The sequence below is a fragment of the Sporisorium graminicola genome, chromosome SGRAM_1, assembly GCF_005498985.1.
Source record: "Sporisorium graminicola strain CBS 10092 chromosome SGRAM_1, whole genome shotgun sequence".
NCBI classification, from domain to species: Eukaryota; Fungi; Basidiomycota; class Ustilaginomycetes; order Ustilaginales; family Ustilaginaceae; genus Sporisorium; species Sporisorium graminicola.
In genome coordinates this window covers 516590-536527 of record NC_043719.1, presented here as the reverse complement: position 1 = coordinate 536527, position 19938 = coordinate 516590, and the positions used below count along the sequence as shown (strand labels likewise).

Here is a 19938-nt window from a genome sequence, read left to right as displayed (position 1 = left end):
TTGTCTTCTTCACTCAATCGCAGAGCATCCACACGACCTCGTGTCGCTGACTTAAGCACAAAGAACAACTGCAGCGCACACCCTGATGAGGACCAAAAACAATCTAACTAAGCATTACACAAAAGCGTGTGACAGAAACTGCACGCCGCCAACTGCGGCCACCTAAAGCTTGTTCGTCGGCTCGTTAGGCATGCCCACAGCGGTACTCAACTTCTCATAGATCTGATGGCCATGGCTGATAGGCGTAAAGTTGACGTGCGTTCCCAGCGCCCTGGCATCCACCATCTCCGGCACGACATCCTTCAGTGTTGGCGCACCCAACAACCTCATGTTCATCTCCATCTCGGCCTTGAGCAGCTGGATCGCATGGACCACACCGTCGCTGCCATACGCCGAGTACGCGTAGAGGAAGGGACGACCGATGCCAACCGCAGTGGCGCCCATAGCGACGGCCTTGAGAACGTCGCTGGCACGGCGGATGCCACCGTCGACAAAGATCTGGAACATGGGATTGGGGAACAGGTTGCGTGCCTTGAGAGCCTCGACGACCTCACCGAGCACTTCGATTCCCGAGCGGGCAAAGTCGAGCTGTCGGCCACCGTGGTTGGAGAGAACGACACCGCTGAGGCCCAGCTCGGCGGCACGCACAGCATCCTCCCATGTCTGAACACCCTTGAGCACGATGGGCATCTTGGTGACGGATCGCAGCCATGTCAAGTCATCCCAGGACAGAGAGGGGTCGATGAAGGATGAAATGGCACGAGCTGCTCCCTGGGAACGATCGACGTTGTCCTTGTTCTGGTTCTGCTGATCTGAGCCAACGTCATCGAACTTCATACGCATGTCCTTCTCACGTCGACCGAGCTGCGGCGCATCCACCGTAACAAACAGGCCCTTGACGCCTGCATCTTCGGCCTTCTGGATGATCTTCTCGGTGATCTTGCGGTTCGAGTTGACGTAGAGCTGCATGAACTGCACCTGCGTTTCGTTGATTCGCGCGCCGACGATCTCGTCAAACGAACAAGAGGCGAGCGTGGGGATCATCTGGATGATGCCCTCTTTGCCCGCGGCGACGGTGAGATTCTTTTCGCCGTCCGGGTGGCCAAGCTTGCCGAGCGCCGTGGCGGTGATGTAGACGGGCAGGGTGGATTTCTGACCGAGCAATGAGGTTGAATAGTCGACTTTGCTCACATCGCGCAGGATGCGAGGACGGAACCAGATACGACCGAAAGCAGACGTGTTTTCGCGCATGGTCACCTCGTCGTCAGCTCCCGAAGAGTAGTAAGCCCACGCTGTTGGCTTGAGCACGCGCTTCGCGATCACCTCAAAGTCGTACAGGTTGAGGCACTGCGAGAGAGGCGGCACGCCACCGTCGTCCTGCGGTGCGGCTTTAGCAGGCTCCTTCTTGTCTTCCTTCTTGATGGTGGAGGGGTCGACGGGACCGAGGCACTTCTCCTTGGGCAGGTTCTCCTCGAGCGTGCCAGGAGGGTGGATGGGGTCGTATTCTTCCGTGGCGTCCTTGCCGGCATACTTGAGGATGATGCCGGCTCCACCGGGGTGCTCGGGCAGGAACTCGGTCACGTCGTACGCATTGCCGTGGACGATGACCCAGCACGAGTCCTTGGAGTTGTGCTGTTGGACTTCTTCGAACTTGAGCATATTGGGCAGATGTGCGTGTGTATATGTGTGGCCGACGGGAAGAGCGAGACGGAACAAGTGTCGGCGTATATATGAACGTGGTGGCAAGTCGACAAGGTCAAGGAGCGGGGAGTGTGGGGTCGTGCTTTGGTGCCATTTCCTGCTGACGAGATTCCGCTTTCTCAGTGAGAGTGCAGCGTGGGGTAGACAGAAAAGCCGCCTTGGAAACAAGCCAATCCAAATTCGACCTTTTCCAACAGAATCGAAAAACGACGGAAGCGCAAGCCACTTGTGCGGAAATACGCCGCTTTCCAGCTCGAAAGGGAATCGGCCATTCGGTCTCTGTTTGCCGTCTTCTTCCTGTCTCTCTCTACCTTGATTTCAACTGTCCACCTTGACGCCGTTCATTCGTTCTGTACTTGGGACTTGCACTTGCGCTACTTGTTTGGGTTGACAACAATCGCATTGACTCTACTGAGCTAGCTGAGAGCATCTCAAGCATGTTGCATTGATGGTCACACCATCACGTCGAACCGAACCGACTCGAGGCAATGACAAACCAAACCACCAAAGGAGGACGGCGATTGCGTCCCCCGCATCGTCGAGTCGGAGCGGACAAGCACGGACAGAGACCGCATCTGCACGACACTTTTTTCCGCTTACTCCACATGCATCTTGAATACGTGGGTCGGCAAGACCAAGTGGACGTCCAGTGGCGGAACGGACCGAGCAAGGCAGGCTGCTGCTTCGTCGGCGACTCATCCAGTGGTGAGCAAGACGCGGGGAATTGGCTATCTTTTTTACTTAATTATATTATTCGAAAACGGACGCTGACGGAGACGGAGTCTTCGGGTGTAAGTAACCCAACTGGGTCCACTGCCGCTGCTTGATTTCTCTGTACGAGAACGTGGGCCAACCTTCTCCTCTCGGTGCAGTGGTTCGTGTTGCACCTCTTTCTGACATTGTGTCCTCCTGTCAACGGCTGTCGGCGCATGGGTTAGAGATGAGCGTGCTTGACATCGAGAGAATAGCCAACAGCCGGAAATGCAATAATGTGTTATGATAACAATACTAAGCGAGACTGACAACAAAGCCTCGTTAGCGTAGTTGGATTATCGCATCTGTCTAATACACGATGCCTCAGCACATAGCTGAGTTTGTTACAACAGAAGGTCACTGGTTCGAGCCCAGTACGGGGCATTTCTTTTTTCACATTTCTCTTTTTCCTCCTACTTGTCGCAGTTCATCGACAATCTCATTCCTTTTGACTGGGCTGGGATGGAGGACAGTTATTCCCTATGCTGAGGTCGACTGACATTCCCCCCTTGAGAGCGTCGACGTGTGGCTCGGTTGTTGGCCGGCGCGCAATCGACGGAGGGACGCGGTTCGACGAAAAGATGCGGGATGACTTTTTTGGAACAGAGCTGGACCCTGGATTTAGATTCGAGCTCGCGCGCAGGGGCAGAAAAAGAGGTCTCGTGCGCGTGCTTGCAGGTCGCGCTGCAACGGCAAGAAGTCTAAAAGCCAAAACGGAGGGAGGGTCATACGACTCTGTCAAACTGGACCGCGCACACAACCCACGCCACGCAGTCAAAAGAAGCTTATGCATGCACAAAGAGGTGGAGGGAAAAAAGCTTTCATGATAAGGCGAAAAAAAGAAATAAAATGTCGACCCAATCTTTGCGCTTGCTGGCGGCTTATCGGAGATCTCTGTTCCTGCTGCCAACTGCGATATCTAGTCCGCTACCAAGATCGACAGAGCACGTATAGCTCCATTGCCACTTTGAGATGCGGATCTTGCGCACAACTTGACGACTGTAGCTCTACGGGGCGATGGCAAGCCGCCACAAGTGGATGTGGATACGAGGAGCTGGGCTTTGTTGGTGTGAGCCGCGCAATGGCGTGTTTCGGCAAAGCGCAATCGCTGAGAGAGAGATATGCAACTCACCGGTCAAGCTTTGTCCTTTAGCCTTTTGCCCTTTGCCTGTTCCCACACCTCTCATAGCATCCTTGCAATGGGTTTCACCACGCCGCAAAGCCTATCAACCTTACTTTGGAGCACAGCCTTCTGGTGTGGGTGGTATGAAACGAGCTTGAGCTTGACTGAAGCATCAAACGAACGTGCTGGCTCGTTCTGTCTCAATCTCGCTCTCTCCCCCACCCGTTCCAGGCCAAAGAGCGTGTGATGCAATGGCTGACGAGATTGAAGGTCAAGATGACCGCTGTTGCGAGCTCGCCATTCTGAGTGGCGATTGGCGATTTTTTTTTCCCATTGCTCCCAGTGACGCCGAGGCCGCGCCGACTTCCATCACACCTGCAGAGAACCAGCTGCAATGCGGCAGTGCTTGTTGCAGCGGTATTCTTGTTCGATTTTTGGACCTTTTTGTCTTTTGTTTTCTTTTTGGATCAGACCCTGATGATTGATTGCACTTTGCCTTTTTGGCAAGGCAGTAGAGCAGTGTTAGTCGGAGATCCCATTGATCAAAAGATGTCAGTCATGTGCCGCACCTGCGTCGTTGCTGCACGAGCTCAACAACCGCGGCCTCGCTGCATCTCTGCCTCGCCGCCTCGCTCAGCTCAGTCACTCAAGCTTCAATCGATGGCCTTTCTCTCATCTGCCTTTACCATCATCCCATCATCCTCTTTCGTCCTCTTGACTGGGCTTCTTCTTAACCTCTTCGCATCTACCGTCACATACGTCCTCCTTGGCATTCGCCTTGATCCGCTCCGCCGCTACCAAGTCTGCTCTAGGCGCAACAGCTGATCAGCCATTGTCAACATCGTGAATCGACATCTCGCTCCATCAATCGCGATCTTGCCACTTTGTGCATATCAGAGGCGCCGAGTTCATCCAAACAGCAACAACAAGAGCGGCGTTTTCCGTATCCTCGACGACAAACGATATCGAACTGCATCGCGTTGCCGCATCTAGCACTCTTGCCACCCGGGTCCGAACGTGTAGGTCGCCACACTCTCAAGTTTTCGTCCAAGCCCTGCTGCCATCTCCAAAATGGCTTTTGTTCATCATCAGCCGCGGCAGCAACGTCGTGAGCGACAGGATCATGCTGTCGACTCCACATCCGCCACTTACGCCACACCATATCAACGACACGAACGCGAAGTTCCTCAAGATTGGAGCATTGTCTTTCCCGGCCGATCGCGCGAGGTCCCCACCCACACCTCCAACCTCGTCCCCGCCTCTCCTTCTACGGATCAGACGGATGACACGGATCCACTCGCACTCACATTGCCACCACTTCACGACGGCACCGGTCGGTTTCTCGCGTCCCCGCTCAGCCCTTCTTCTACCGATGTCGCATCCGTCGATGCAGCCTTGAACGACAGCAGCGCCGACGACGATCGACTCTCGGAAGCACGCCATTCGGAAGATGTCTTTCCCGAGTCCGTCTTCAGTGGTACCGAATCGCAGCTTGATGCAGATGAGGAGCTCGGCTTTGGCTCTGGCTCCGATTTTGATTTCGAGAGCGATGCCGTAGCCTCCTCCTATCCCAGTCGCAGCTCGGCTCGTCGTGGTGCCCGTCGAACAGCTTCGCGCAGAAGACCCTCTAAGCTCAGCCATGTGAGCATCGGAAGTGGCGACGAAGACGATGAGCAGGCCGCTGCGACTCAGTCATATAGCCATATGCTCGGAAGTAAGGCCTGGTCTCTGCTCGGTCGCAGCAAAACGTTGGAACGTGTCCCCGAAAGCCCCTCTGCTTCTACACAGCTCTACTCAAGCGCACGTTCGAGTCGTCACATGGGTCGTGTCCGTCGCACCGCAAAAGATTTGCCTGTCGTCTTCACCAGCGGGTCAGAACGCGAAGACAATGCCGATGGCCAAGGTCTCGATCGCTCTCGAGCTACGGCCCGCCATACGGAGGCAGCCTCTTACGATGCCGACCTGGCAGTGAGCAATCTCGCCCAGAGCGCCGGGCTCTCTCACCTCGACCGCAGCGATCTGCTGCGGCGACCCAAGCGAAGGCATCGTCGCTCGGCAGCGGGTCGTTCGAGCAAGCGCAGCAACACATCGCAGTCGCTGCTCAGCATCGATTACGAGTCGCGCCTCCTCTCTGCTCAGCACCATGCTGCTCACACTCGTCGACACGCCGATGGCGCAGAGACGCCGAGATCATCGAGCCAAGCATCGAGGATGGTGCAAGAGCATCCGTCCAAGACGTCGCGCGTGATCGGCTCCATCCTGCGCAGGGTATTTGATCTGGAACCCGATGTGCTCGATGCGTTTCTGCACGAGGATGCCGAGAGGCAGCAGCAGCGATCCGGGGTGCAGCAACAACACAGGGCTACGCCGCTTCCAGGATTTGCATTCGAAGCAGCAGATGCGCCGTTGGCGAGTGTGCCGCTGGCAGGTGCTTCGGTACCATCGGCAGCAGCAGGAATGATGCTGGATGGCAGAAGCGAGCACGAACGTTGGCGAGCCTCGTCGGACGTTGAGACCGAAACGGAATGCCAGCTCCCCACAATCGTACTTGACCCTGCCACATCACCGCTCTTCTCCAACTCGAAACCAGTCGAAGGCGAAGAGACGGCCGACTCGAGCGCTTGGCGACTCACCGAAGCGGCGCTGCTGCAGCGTGGATCCGTATCCACGCGCCGTACGAGCGGCTCGCAGTCGCCCATGGAGCCCACGACGATCGAAGCGCTGTCAGCGTTCATGAATACGATGGTGATGCCCGTGCCCATGCCGTTGCGCCTGTTGGGCGCGTTGTTCGGCTGGTCGAGCATTTGGACACCCAAAACACCTTCGACGGAGCACTATCCAGCCGAATTCGGGTCGGCGTCTTCATCAGCGGAAGAAGAACAGGCATCGAGGGATGCAGAGGAAGAGCGCAAGTACAGGTACGAGCGGCTGCTCAGCGCTCAACAGGCCAAAGCCTGGAGTCGGCGATACAGGGGCATTCTGTTTGCCAATGTCGATGACGAGGAGCCCAGCCCAGATGTACCTGAATTATGGCGTGGCGAGGAGCATCCTGCGATTGCTGGTCACCAGGATGTCTAGTCTGCGGTCACCTTGCCGCCACCTTTAGCAAGTAGCATAGCGATTAGTCACAGCATTCACCTCCACTCAATTCGAACGAAACAAGATGATATCAGCCGATTGCCGCAAGAATGACTCTGCTGAAATTAGGTCAGCGCTTGAGCAATCAATCATCTGCGAGGGGCAAAGGACCCTTTACAGTATGCCTCTTTCACAAGGCTAAATCTGGGAAATTGCGACAGATAGATAAAGGAAAATGGAGAATTTCGTTTCGCAGTCTCACGAATCGGAGCGCAAAACTCGCAAACAGCTGAGGACTCGGCTGCTACAGTGTGCGACTGACACTGGTGCTGTGCGGGCTGCTATCGATCTGCAAGGCACCAGCGGCCTCACGTCACGTTGCGCACGAGCCTTTACCAGGTCAAAGTGCACGCACAGTTCTCGCATCGACGTCGTTCCTTGTTGCTTGATTGCCATCACCCTGTTTGAACACCATTTCGCTCCGGACTCACGCAAAGTACAGCGACTCTCTGAAACGATGAAGATCGCCGTAGTAGGAGGCGGCGTATCCGGCCTCTCGTCCATCTGGGCGCTGAACGAATACTCTGCGCACGAAGTACATCTCTTCGAACCCCTCCCTTGGATCGGAGGACACGCTAACACGGTCACGTTCACTTCGCCAACATCCGCCTCGCCTGCGTCAGCGGAAAGCACACCGGTGGATACGGGGTTCATCGTGTTCAACCGCGTAACTTATCCAAACTTCCTGCGGTTCCTGCAGCACACAGGCGTCGAGATCTTGAACAGCGACATGTCGTTCAGCGTCACGCGTTTCGTTTCGGCACTGGGAGGGTATGGTGGCTTCGAATGGGCGGGTGGCTCGCCAGCGGCGCTGTTCTGCCAGCCTTCCAACTTGCTCAACCCAGGCCATTGGAGGATGGTGTGGGACATCATACGGTTCAACCAGCAATCGGTCGACTATCTGCGTCTGTCTAAGCAGAACCCAGTCGAGGGCGCAGAAATCAGCATCGGCGAATGGCTCGACCAACGTGGATACTCAAAGAGCTTCAGGAAGAATTACCTCATCCCCATGACCGCCAGCATCTGGTCCACTGCGCCCGAAACCGCGCTCTCGTCCTTCCCCGCTCTGACGCTGCTGCGCTTCATGCACAACCACCACCTGCTACAGATTCTCGACCGTCCACAGTGGTTGACGGTCAAAAATGGCTCGCGGTCGTACGTCGATCGCATCGTCAGCCACTTGCCGCAGGAGCGCGTGCATCAGGGGAACCAGAAGGGCGAGGTGGTCGCCGCATGGATCGATGGCAGGAATGCCAAATGGACGCTCAAGACGGCGAACGGCGCCAAGCATGCCGGGTGGGATCGAGTGATTTTTGCCTCACACGCGGATGACACGCTCAAGATGCTGCGGGCCGGCGAGGCGGAAGGGTTGAGTGTCGGGAGAGCTGTGTTGGAGACGCTATCGAGGTTCCAGTTTAGCCAGAACGTCGCGGTGCTGCATGCGGACACGCGACTGATGCCGCTGCGAAGAGCAGCGTGGTCCGCGTGGAACTTCCTTGCCGAGACCGTACCGCTCGCATCCTCGTCGGCGTCAATCACTTCTTCGAACGCAACTCTCACCGCAGCAAACGCGGAAGACGAGATCAACGGCAAGCAACTGCTCTCGACCTCCGAAGGCGACGTTGACCGCGTCTCGCTCACTTACTGGATGAATCTTCTCCAATCTCTGCCCGAGTCCAAGTACGGGCCCGTCCTCGTTACGCTCAACCCGACCACGTCGCCCTCGTCCCCGTACACACCGCGCCCCGAACTGGTGCTCAAACGCCAGTCTTACTCCCACCCGCTCTACACCCCGGACACGGTGCTCGCGCAAACACAGCTCAAACCGCTCCAGGGCACACGCGGTGCCTTCTTCGCCGGTGCCTGGACCAACTACGGGTTCCACGAGGACGGCTTCAGCTCGGGACTGCGCGCGGCCGAGGCGATCGGCGAGGTCTACTTGCCCTTTGACGTCAAAGATGCAGAGCGGAGTGTGCCGCAGAGAAAAGAGTGGGGTTGTAAAGCGGTGGAGGCGGTGGATGGATATGCGAAGAGCGCGGCTGTGCGGAGAGGCGTGGAGGCGGTGCTGGTGGTGTTGCTGCATGTGTTGGCTGTGATCGAGGTGGTTTTGGCGGTGCTCGGGGGGAGCAAGGCGTGGGTGGGGGAGGTGGCGAGGGTGAAGGGCCACGTCAAGGTGTCGGTAGAGGGCAGGGAGGGGAAGGTCAAGTCGAGTTGAGGCCGTGTATCACGCTCTCTTACGCTTTTGCACCTTCGCACTCACCCTCTCACTTTCACTCTCACTCTCACTCTCACTCTCACTCTCACTCACACTTGCGAATCGATTTCTCGGAATAGATTTTAAAGCAAATGCAAAGGAACACTCTCGACTCACATAACCCCACAACGGCTCGGTCGCTGTGCGGCTCTGAATCTCAATTCGCCAGCAGCGTCTTCCAGAACTTCTTGACCTTCGCCCCACCGCGACCAGCTTGGCCTTGCACCTCGATCCTCTGGCTCAACCACTCGACCAAGGGCGCATTCTGGCTCTCCTCGCCCTGCGCCACCCAAACCACCCTGTAGTCGCGATCCTTTTCGTAGTTGAACCAGCTGACCCCGGACATCCACCGGAGGCCGCGCCTCGCCTCGCTGCCCGTCACCACGTCTAGCCATCGCAACTTGGCATCGATCCCGCCACCTTCATCGGCGTCAAAGTGCAGGCCGGTTTCGCCAAGGATGAACGGGCGCGTGGCGCAGGCGTAGTTGTCGTGGACCTTCTTCATCTTGCGCACAAAGTCCGAGGGGTCGAGGCAGCCGGGCGCGGGGCAGTAGTAGTCGATACCCACGTAGTCGATATTGTCGAGTGTCGGGAGGAATGTTTGGTATTCGGCGAGAGCGCCCTCGGAAGTAGAAGCGATGTTGGGGCACCAGAACATCTTGATGCGCGAGCTGTAGGTGGTGGGCAAAGCGCGGCATGCAGCAGCGACCGTGTCGAACGCCGTACGGTAGTCGTGCCCATCATCACTCGTTGTCGGGGGAGGGTACAAGCCGGACTTGATGTAATAGTTGACTTCGTGGCCGAAGCGCAGCCGGATCTCTGCAATCGCGAAGTCTCCGTCGCTTGAACGGCTGCGATCCAACATGGCTTGCATCACCGCAGCGACCTGGGTAGCTTTGACGTTGTTGGAGGGTGTGTAGCCCGTCCAGCTCTGGAACGGCATGACCGAAGCTTCGTAGATATAGCTTGCCCGGCATCGTGCGTATTCGCGTGCAATGTCGTCGACAAGAGGCATGAACTGGAAACCGTCAAACGTCTCGTTAGGGTACGTCTGGGCGTACCATCCTACAGTGTTGATCGTAGGCTGCGGCGGCGAGTCATCGGTGGAGGAGGACCAAGACCGTGAGAGCGCCGCATTCAGGTCAGAGAGGTACGACTTGTGCCCACCTGCATCGCCCTCGTCTGGGTAGAAGCCGAGGGTGATGCCGTTGACCGCCAGTGGGGATGTCATATTTCGCTCCTGTCTGCTGTAGATGGTGCGAATGGCCGGAGGGAGAGAGACAAGGTTGCAGACGAGCAACAGAAAGGATAAGGGGCTGTGTTGGCAAAGAAGAAGTTGAACACGCTCGTTGCCGCCGATTCGCTGCACGATAAAGCAAAACTGCAACTTCACCGGTTTGCATGCAGAACGGCACAACCGACGAGCCAAAAAAAATCAGGGTTCAAGAACAATTTCCCGATGCGGCGCAACATCGGGTGGCGGCTGCAATCAAGATGAAAATTTTGAAGAAATGGAGAAATTGCGCTCGAAGGCGAAGAAAACTCAGTCGCTCGAGTTCCAAAAATTTTGAGATTTTGAGATTTTGAGACTCACTCGAGCCTTGGCCGTTCAGTTGCTCTCGTTCAGCTTCTCCGTCTTTGCTTCTTCTTCAGCCAACACCATCCCTCAACAAGTGCTCAACAAGTGGAACTTGTGTCCAGTCGCTCAATAATGCCAGCAGCCATCGTATCAGACACAGCAACCTCGCTCGACGGCACAGCCCTCGCTGCCGCCTCCACCTCCAAATACAAACCCACCACCGTCGACGAAGGTCCCTCGCCGTATCAATTCGACCTCGGCCTGCTCACCTCGATCAACCCCAACCCGTTGACGTCCACCTCGTCGAGCAAGCTGCTCAGCCTTACGCGCGATGGTGTTCAGTCGCTTGTCAACAAGATCTTCACGCTGCCCGTCACGCGCGATCCCGAAAACGGCCCACTCGCGAGCTTGCCGGCGTTCACATCGAAGCTGCCACGCGAGAAGAGCATGCCCAAGCCCAAGCCGATGACCAAGTGGGAGAAGTTCGCCAAGCAGAAGGGCATCCAGTCGCGCAAGAAGGACAAGATGGTGTACGACGAGGCGACCAAGGAATGGGTGCCGCGGTGGGGATTCAAGGGCGCCAACAAGGATCTGGAGGAGCAGTGGATCCACGAACTCAAGAACAACGGAAACACCGACATGGACCCCGCCAAGACCGCCAAGAAGGAACGTCTCGCAAAGAAGCAGAAGAACGAAAAGCAGCGGCTGGGTAACCTAGCCCGCGCCGCCGCCTCCACCGCTGCTTCTTCCACAAGTTCGAGCAACACCAAGGGTGCCCTCGGCGACGCCAATGCTGGGAAGCTCGCACGCGCAGCAGCCCGCGAGCAGCGCAAGGCCCAACTCGAAGCCGATGTGCTCCGCTCCCGTGCCTCCACGGCCTCCATGGGCCGCTTCGACAAGACCCTCAAGGGCGAGTCGAAACCCAAGGGCATCAAGCGCAAGTTTGACCCCAACGAGAAGGACGTCGCTGCGGAACGCGCGGGCAACCTGGCGCTGCTCAACAAGCTCGGCACCTCGGCCATGCGCAAAAAGGCTCAGAACTCCGAGGGCCAGGGCGACAAGGAGCTCGTCAATACCAGGAAGGCCGTGCAGTTTGCCACTGGAGGTCATGGCGTGACGAGCATGAACGGTGCCAAGAGGGGGAAGCGCGGTGGCAAGTGAGGAGGGTTGTTCTTTCTTCTGTACTTGGGTTTTGGTGTAATGATCGACGATTGTTTCGTTGCAAACATTGTGTGGATGAGATTGCTCAAAGCGTGCCGGCGGAGCTGTGTTGATGAATGAGGCTTCTCTCTCTGTGTGTCTCTCCGCGTCTCACAGATCTTCACGACCAGGATCGAATGCACAAGGAACAGCACTGTGGCATTCATTTCTCTGCTTCTCGCGCGCTCGCGCTCTGCGCTTCTCAATCCCACAACTTGATCTCGCCGTCCCAACTGCCCGTGACCACCTTGCTCGTCTCGTGGGGCAACCAGGCATGGCTAATGACCGCCTCGCGATGCGCGCCGCGCAGCCGCTTCAAGAGCCTCGCGGACTTCCAGTCCCAAAAGCACACGTTGCCCTCGCCGTCGCCGCTGCTGACAAACTTGCCGTCCGGGCTGAACCCGACCTGGCACGCAAACCCGGCGACGTTGTGGCCCTTGAAGACCTTTTTGCGGTTCTGCTTGAACGAGCCGTCGGCGGCAAACGTGACGATCTGGTTATCCATGCTCTGTGCGGCGAGCCATTTGCGCGAGGGCGAGAGCGTGACCGCGGGCATCGAGTGCATGGTCGGGTCGGAAATGTACTTGATCACGACGGGGATGTCGTAGTCCCAGCCACGCATGGTCTTGTCGTCCGACGTGGTCACGAAGCGCCGGTTGCCGTCGACAAACGTGATCGTGTTGACCGCGCCCAGGTGCGACGTGTACTCCTGTGTGACCGTGTGTGTGTTCATGTCCCACTGCAGCACCTTCTTGTCGCTCATCCCGGCCAGGAAAATGTTCTGCTTATCCTCGTCCGGATGAAACGCCAGGCAGTAGGCCGTCTTGCCGTTGCTGAATCTATCCAGGCAAGCTCCCGTTTCGGTGTCCCACAGCTTCACCTGCTTGTCGTACCCAGTCGACAAGAACTGCCGCCCGTCGTTGGAGAATGCAATATCGCGCACCGCTTTCGAATGCCCCTTGAACGTGCGTAGACACTTGCCCTCGTGATAAACATCCCACAGCTTGACCGTCGTATCGAGCGACGCCGAGAGCAGCAAGTGCCCGGAACGTGGGAAGAGTTTGAGCGTCGAAATGCCCTTGGTGTGCCCGCGGAACGTGTGGATACACGACTTGGGCAGGAAGCACTCTTGCTCTCCCGGTTCGCCCGAGAGATTGACGTCGACGTCCGTGGGGATGTGCATGTAGGTGCGCCCTTGGTAGTCGTACATGCTCTTGCCGTGGAAGATGCTTGTTTCTGTGACTTTTTCTTCGGCTTCCGCTTCCTTTCGGTCCTTCTCCGCTTGTGCCTTGTCGTTCTCCCTCGCCTCGGACTTTGCCTGTGCCGCTGAAATCTCCGCCTGGCTAGGACCGACATTGGCATCCTCACCGAGCAGCTGCGTCGCCACGTTGTCGTCGCCGGCCCATCTAGCCCACGGCCCCACATACGCTCCTTCCCCCTCGACAACACCGGGATCGCCCGCAGTACCGTTGCGCTTCTTCTTGAGCGCCTTGGTCGCAGGTCTAAACTGTGCGTTGCTCGCACGAATATCGGCGGCCGAAGCGCCTTGCATGCGTGCTGCTGCACTCTGATCGCCAATGTAATGCAAAGAGCCGTCCTGCGCAGCGGTAGCTTGATGCAAAAGCGAAGGATCTCTTGCGTAGCCGTAGACGTGGAAGGTACGCTGCTGATTGCGGAAATCGTAGTCCGAGACTGCCGTCGACTCGATGTGTCCCGTAAGCGTATTTTGCTGTGCGCCGAGGGTGTGTGCGGCGAAGGGGTTCTCGGGACCTAGTTGGGGAGCTGTCATGTCGGCGTAAGGAATGTTGACATGCATCGTACTGTCTCCTGGCCGCAAAAGTAGCGCTTCGGCAGCGGAAGAGTTGTCGATTACTTTTGGGGCGAGGGCTACTGTTGTGGTCGAGGTTGAAGTGGATGCATGCGAAGGGTTGGAATGTGTTGGCGCTGCAGCGGGAGCGGGAGCGATCGCTGTCTTTTGCTTCTTCTTTGAGGACCGATTTGCAGCAGAAGCTGCTGGTTCAGGTTGCGATTGTTGTGAGACTGGTGCTATTGACGCCTGGTCCGATTTGAGCCCACTCAGCCCAAAGGCATCGGATGGATCGTAGTCGAGCGGCTCGGAGCTGGTTATCTTGCTAGTCGACCTGACCAGCCTGGGAGACGACTGTTCAGCAACATCACCGTCGTCCGAGCCGTAGCCCGCGAGTGCGTCCATGGTGGTGTCGAAGGCTGCAGTATGGGAGTCGTGGATGAAGGTTGATTGGAAAGAAGGCTATCGCTGCAGCAATGCATCGATTTCTTTGCGCCCACAGTGCAACTTCTGGCTCCGATTTCCGAGTTTCGAACCAATTTTTTGGGGTTTTTTTTGCGACTTTCTTCTTGTCGCTGAACCACTTGCATCTTCTCTCACAGCCGCATACTCAGCAACAAGTCCCGAGGCACCGTCGTCTCTACCATTGCCAGGATGCCTTTCGATCCGCGCACAAAGTCGCGCAAGACGACCACCCTCCCAGCGTCTCTTCGTGATGAACTTGGTCTGCCGGCTCCTTCAGCACACAGGCGTCCCTTCCGCCCTCAAGATCGCGGCGCCAACCGCTTCAACTCGCACACCGGCTCAGGAATATCACAGCTCAAAGCGATAGGACGACCGCAGAGTGCACTCAACGGTGCGGCCAAAGGAACGCCTCGAGGACCCATCAAGTCCTTGCGCAATCAGGAAAAGGAGCAACAGGAGCAGCGTCAGCAGCAACAGCAACAGCAACGCTCCCAACCAAGAACGGCACCTCAGCACAAGCGTCCTCATCAGAGCAAGGATGCTGCTGGCGCACACGCATCTTCCTCGCGCCAACCACAGCGAGCTGCTGAAATCTCACAGCAAAAGAGGAAATCGGAAAAGCAGCCAGAAGCAGCACTCAAAGTCATTAAGAAGCCCAAGAGTTCCAAAAATAATGACAACAGCGAGGCGCTCGAGCAAAAGACAAGACTCAACCCATTCACCGGCGAGATGGAGCTTGTCAAGTCTACCGCCAAAAAATCCTCTTCTAGCAAGCCCACAGCGCTCGAGAAGATGCTGGCACGAGCAGAGGCCGGTCCGTCCTCTTCCTCCAAAGGCAAAGCAAGAGCTACCGACGCTCTGGCTGGCGCAGGCAAAAAGAAGAGCAGACGCCACATGAATCAGCAGGAGAAGGAAGAAGAGGACGAGATCCGCTGGCTCGAGTACAGTCTCGGTAAGAGCAGGGAGGGTCAGGATGTGGTGCGCGACGATTTGGATGATTTCCTCGATGATCTGGATCGCTTCCAAGTGGGCATGTACGATGAGAGTGGCAGCGAGAACGATGAGCAGAGCGAGGAGGAGAGCGATGATTCTGGATTGGAGGAAGTTACTGCGAGCGAGAGCGAGGGGGACGAGGAAGAAGAGGAGGAGGAGGAAAGGGAGGGCGAGTCAGAAAGCGCATCTGAGGGCGGAGGGGATGAGGTTGATGTGAGTCCAGAAGAAGGGATGTACGATTTCGACTCAAACGACGAAGACGATTTCAGCAACTGGGACGCTGCTATGGCGACGACAGACGAGGAGGATGAGGACGCTGAAAACGACGGAGCAGACGCAAGCACCTCCGAAGACGATGTTGACGACGATGACGACTCTGAAGCAGAAGAAGCTCATGCACTCATCGCAGGCCTTTCCAACGCATCCCCATCCGAGTCTGCCGCACCAGCGTCCACCACCACTGCTGCCACTTCTACAAGCAAATACATCCCACCAGCGCTGCGCGCAAAGCTCACAGCCGAAGCCTCCACCTCCAAGACGCCTTCCTCCACCCAAAGTGTCACTGACCTCGACATGGATCCGCTCGCAGCGCAAAAGCTGCGTCGTCAAGCGCAAGGTCTGCTCAATCGTCTCGGTGACGGCAACATCGACACCATCGTTGGCGAGTACGAGTCGCTCTATCGCACACACGCGCGCGCACATGTCACCACGACTATCACTCAACTCATTCTCGACACTGTCACGTCTCGCTCTAACCTGATCGACACTTTTGTCATCTTGCATGCCGCGCTGGTGGCAGCGCTGCACAAAGTGGTCGGCGTGGAGTTTGCGGCATTCTTCGTGCAGAGGCTGGTGGAGGAGTTGACTAAGCACTATACTGCGCTCAAGGAGGGTGGGAATGGAGCAAGGAAGGCGGCGGAGGAGGAAGAGGAGGAGGTGAAAGGAAAAGAGTGTTTGAACTTGACCGTGCTGGCGTGCGAACTGTACAACCTGCACGTGGTGGCGTGTCCGCTCATCTACGACCTCATCCGCATGTTTCTCGGTCAGCAACCTGGAGCGGCATCCGACACCGATGCTGCAGCGCCAACCGCGACGGGAAGCGTAGGCGAAGTCGACATCGAGCTCCTTCTCAAAACCATCCGTTCGTGTGGTCATCAACTGCGTACGGACGACTCGAGCTCGCTCAAATCCATCATCTCACTGACCCAATCGCGCGTTGCGTCGTCCACCTCCGCAACATCGACACGCACCAAGTTCATGTTGGAACGCATGTCGGATCTGCAGAAGACCAAAACCAAAGCGATTGGCAACGACGCGTCGAACCCGAACAGTGCCGCTGGGCAGTTGTTGACGCGGATGAAGAAGTATCTGGGTGGGATGGGCAAGAAGCGCACGGTCAAGTCGTACGAAGCGCTGCGCATCGGGTTGAAGGATCTGCAGGATGCCGATAAGAAGGGCAAATGGTGGCTCGTCGGTGCAGCGTGGACGGGCCAAACGGACCAGTCGGATGCTCAAGGATTGACCAAGCTGCTTCCCATGAATGCACGAGCCTCAGCCATCCAGTCCGCCACCACCAGTGCCGCCACGCAGCACAACGAACAGGACGAACAGCAAGCGCGCCTGCTCGAACTAGCGCGAGAACAGGGCATGAACACCGACGCGCGCCGAATCGTCTTTGTCACCTTGCTCACCGCCGAAGACTACCGCCAGGCGGCGGAAAACGTGCTGCTGCTCAAACTCAACGACGTGCAACGACGCGAAGTCATCCGCGTGCTCGTGCACTGCGTCGGGTCTGAAAACGTCTACAATCCGTACTACACGCTCATCGGCCAGGAGATCTGCCGCAACGACTATGGCATGCGCATCACGCTGCAGTACTGTCTGTGGGACTTCCTCCGCGAGATCGGACAGAAGCAGGTTGGCGGCGAGAAGTTCGCCGCGGCTCTGTTCTCCACCGAAGACGACGATGACGACGAGCAGGGGAAGCGCGTTGATCCACGAAGGGTGGCCAACATGGCCCGCGCGTACGCCTGGTGGATCAGCCACGACTGTCTCTCACTGCAAGCGCTCAAAACGGTCGACTTCACAGCGCTCAACCCGCGCCCCGCACACTTCCTCGGCCTCCTGCTCATCCACCTCATCCTCTCGATCCAGTCGCCCAAGTCTCCCGCGAAAACCCTCCACCTCCCCACCGTCACCGCTCCGCTCAAGCACGACAAGCTCGCCAAGATGGTCCAGAGCAACCTCGTCGGTGGCAGCATCGACCTGACGAGGGGTCTGCTGTTCTTCCTCAACACAAAGTTGGACTCGAGGGCGCAGAAGCAGCTGATCCTGGGCGCGGAGGCGAAGGGCAAGACAAAGGAGTTGAAGGATAGCATGAGGCCGCTGTTGGAGACGGTGAAGGAAGGGTTGGGCGTGGTGGTCAAGACGGTGGAGGGGATCGTGCAGCAGCACGACGGCGTGGGGCAGATCGAGGATGGTGGGGAGATGGATTTGGGTCACGCCAGTAGCGAGGATGAGGAAGACGACTTTTGAAGACTTCTCTCACCCTTCACTCCGCTTAGAACACCCGGATAACTAACTAAACGTAACTCAATTCTCGTTCGATGCTTGCCACTGCTCTTGTGCGCCTTTCAAAAGATGCCTGTCATTGCGAAGAATGAGTGACAAACGTCAAAACAATCTGGTGCTGCAGCTGAGATGCGTCTACTGCTCGCTCTGAACCTTGGCCTCGCCTCGACCTTTGTGCTGCTCCTTGCCATCGCTCGCCTTCCTCCTCTTGCTCGCAGCAATCATCTCCTTGCGCTTGTTGGCCTGCCTCCTGCCCATACTGCTAGCCGCGCTCGTGCGGATCTCCTTCCTCTCGGGTGCCCTCTGCTTGAGCTTCTTCCTCTCGTTCTTGCCTGGGTTCTTCAGTTTCACCATCCACTCCGGCACGTCGCAGCCGCTCTGTCGCATGACGTTGACCACGGTCTTGAGATGCACGGCGTCCTCCTTGGTGAAGTAGGTGATGGCTCGGCCCTGCTTGCCCGCTCGGCCCGTGCGACCGATGCGGTGGATGTAGGACTGCACCGACTGCGGAAAGTCGTAGTTGATCACGAGCTGCACGCCCTTGAAGTCGATACCGCGTGCCATGAGTTCGGTGCAGATAAGCACCCACACGTCTCCGCGCTTGAAAGCGCTGATGACGCCTTCGCGCTGCAGCTTGGGTCGGTCGGAGTGGATCACGTCGACGTGCAACCCGTCGTAGACCAGCTCGTGGAATAGATCTTTGGCGCGATCGATCGACTGGACGAACAGCAGCACGGGTGGCTTGAGCCCGCCTTCCTGGATCAGCGAGCGCAGCGCGTGCAGCTTGCCGTCTTCGGATCCGACGAATTGCAGCTCCTGCTGGATCGTTTCGGTCGCCGAGTCTTTGGTGCCCACGATGACGCGGTATTCGTCGACCATGAACGTTCTCGCCATCTCCTCTACTCCCGCGGGCAGCGTGGCAGAGAACAGCGCCTTGCGCAAGTGCGGGTGCGAACACGCCGCCAGGATCGAGTCCGTCTGCTGCAGGAACCCATCTTCCAACAACCGATCTGCTTCGTCCAACACCAAATGGCGCACATTGCTCAGATCCACCTCCTCCTTCTCCACCGCATGCACAAGTCGCAGCGGCGTCGTGATGAGCACGTCGAACTTCTTGCGTTTGCTCGGATCGGCGGAAGACGCATTGGCGATCGCAGAGGCATCCGAGGTCTTGGTGAGCACGCAGATGCGGAAGTTACGCCCTTCGCTAAGTCGACGCAGCTGGTCGTAGATCTGTTGAGCGAGTTCGCGCGTGGGTGAAACGATAACGGCGCGGAAGTGTTCCTTTTTGGACGGCGCGCGAAGGTGGTGGATGAGAGGAAGAAGGAAGGCAAGCGTCTTACCGGATCCCGTGGGTGCGCCGGCGAGGAGATCGCGGTTGGCGAGCAGCACAGGCATGGCACCCTTCTGAATCGCGGTGGGCACACCCCATCCCCACTTTTCCAGATTGGTGCGCAGCCATGGTTGCACGTTGAATCGCGTCTCGAGTTCCGACCACGACGCCATGGGAAGGGGAACGTCGGTGCCCTTCAACTTGATCTTGTTGGCTTTGAGGAAGGTGCTGAGCGTAGCTTTCGTCACCGGCGCCTCGTCCGTTCGCTCTTCTTCTGAGTCCGAGCCTTCGTCATGCTCATCTACATCATCCTCCGAGTCAGAAGATCCAGTATTTGCTTTCCGCTTGCCATCCTTCTTGCTGAGCCTCTCTTGACGCTCCACCGCCGAAGTGGTCGATTTCGTCTTGGCCGCTGAACCGAAGAAATCAAGCCCGTCCGGGACAATCACTTTTGCCCCATTCGACGTCGACGCTTCGTTGTTGGCAGATGCGATCGACTCTGTCCCTTTTCGTTTTCGTTTACCCGCAGAAGCCTTGCTGGAAGATGTTGTACTGCTCGTAGACCCCGCCGGCTCGTCAGCAGCTGCGCCACCGAAGATCTTGAGGTCGTTCTGGAAGCGCTTCTTGTCGAAGCGAGCACCTCCGCCCGCTAAGGTGCGAAAGATGTCCATCTCACAATGCCAGCGTGGATGTTCGAGATCCAAATAGATGCAATATGCGTTGTGGCACCTGAGTTCGATATGGTGTTTGGAAGAAAAGCGAAAGGCCGATTCTAACGCCCAATTTCTGGAAAATCTTCGAAAAATTTCAGAGTGGAGCAGCAGTTCCGATTTCCGGCTTCCGCCAACTGCTCCGAGACTACTGTGGTAGTATCTACTGCACTTTCGACTCGATGACATTGCTTCACATGGTTTCGACCACGTCGACTCGATGACGGCCTGTTCTGCAAGAAGAAAGCAGGACTGAGATCATGCCAGATTCAGGTTGCGACTTTGATGTTAATACATTATCAATACAAGTG

The 19938-nt window shown here is 57.2% G+C and overlaps 8 protein-coding genes across 8 annotated transcripts; 4 read left to right on the top strand and 4 right to left on the bottom strand.

Moving 5' to 3' along the window:
• Nucleotides 1–162: 162 nt before the first annotated feature.
• On the bottom strand, nt 163–1659 carry EX895_000222 (uncharacterized protein; the record flags this gene model as incomplete). Its single annotated transcript, XM_029880823.1, has 1 exon — nt 163–1659. One exon carries the CDS (start codon nt 1657–1659, stop codon nt 163–165), a length of 1497 nt encoding a protein of 498 aa, XP_029742209.1.
• A 2989-nt stretch (nt 1660–4648) lies between these two features.
• Nucleotides 4649–6655, top strand: EX895_000221 (uncharacterized protein; the record flags this gene model as incomplete). Its single annotated transcript, XM_029880822.1, has 1 exon — nt 4649–6655. One exon carries the CDS (start codon nt 4649–4651, stop codon nt 6653–6655), a length of 2007 nt encoding a protein of 668 aa, XP_029742208.1.
• Nucleotides 6656–7172: 517 nt separating this feature from the next.
• On the top strand, nt 7173–8930 carry EX895_000220 (uncharacterized protein; the record flags this gene model as incomplete). Its single annotated transcript, XM_029880821.1, has 1 exon — nt 7173–8930. The coding sequence occupies one exon, from the start codon at nt 7173–7175 to the stop codon at nt 8928–8930; it is 1758 nt and encodes a 585-aa protein (XP_029742207.1).
• Nucleotides 8931–9126: 196 nt separating this feature from the next.
• On the bottom strand, nt 9127–10200 carry EX895_000219 (uncharacterized protein; the record flags this gene model as incomplete). The annotated part of the gene is made up of 1 exon (XM_029880820.1): nt 9127–10200. One exon carries the CDS (start codon nt 10198–10200, stop codon nt 9127–9129), a length of 1074 nt encoding a protein of 357 aa, XP_029742206.1.
• A 480-nt stretch (nt 10201–10680) lies between these two features.
• Nucleotides 10681–11709, top strand: EX895_000218 (uncharacterized protein; the record flags this gene model as incomplete). Its single annotated transcript, XM_029880819.1, has 1 exon — nt 10681–11709. The coding sequence occupies one exon, from the start codon at nt 10681–10683 to the stop codon at nt 11707–11709; it is 1029 nt and encodes a 342-aa protein (XP_029742205.1).
• A 241-nt stretch (nt 11710–11950) lies between these two features.
• On the bottom strand, nt 11951–13960 carry EX895_000217 (uncharacterized protein; the record flags this gene model as incomplete). The annotated part of the gene is made up of 1 exon (XM_029880818.1): nt 11951–13960. One exon carries the CDS (start codon nt 13958–13960, stop codon nt 11951–11953), a length of 2010 nt encoding a protein of 669 aa, XP_029742204.1.
• A 249-nt stretch (nt 13961–14209) lies between these two features.
• EX895_000216 (uncharacterized protein) lies at nt 14210–17548 on the top strand (the record flags this gene model as incomplete). Its single annotated transcript, XM_029880817.1, has 1 exon — nt 14210–17548. The coding sequence occupies one exon, from the start codon at nt 14210–14212 to the stop codon at nt 17546–17548; it is 3339 nt and encodes a 1112-aa protein (XP_029742203.1).
• A 171-nt stretch (nt 17549–17719) lies between these two features.
• Nucleotides 17720–19588, bottom strand: EX895_000215 (uncharacterized protein; the record flags this gene model as incomplete). Its single annotated transcript, XM_029880816.1, has 1 exon — nt 17720–19588. One exon carries the CDS (start codon nt 19586–19588, stop codon nt 17720–17722), a length of 1869 nt encoding a protein of 622 aa, XP_029742202.1.
• Between the last annotated feature and the right edge of the window lie 350 nt (nt 19589–19938).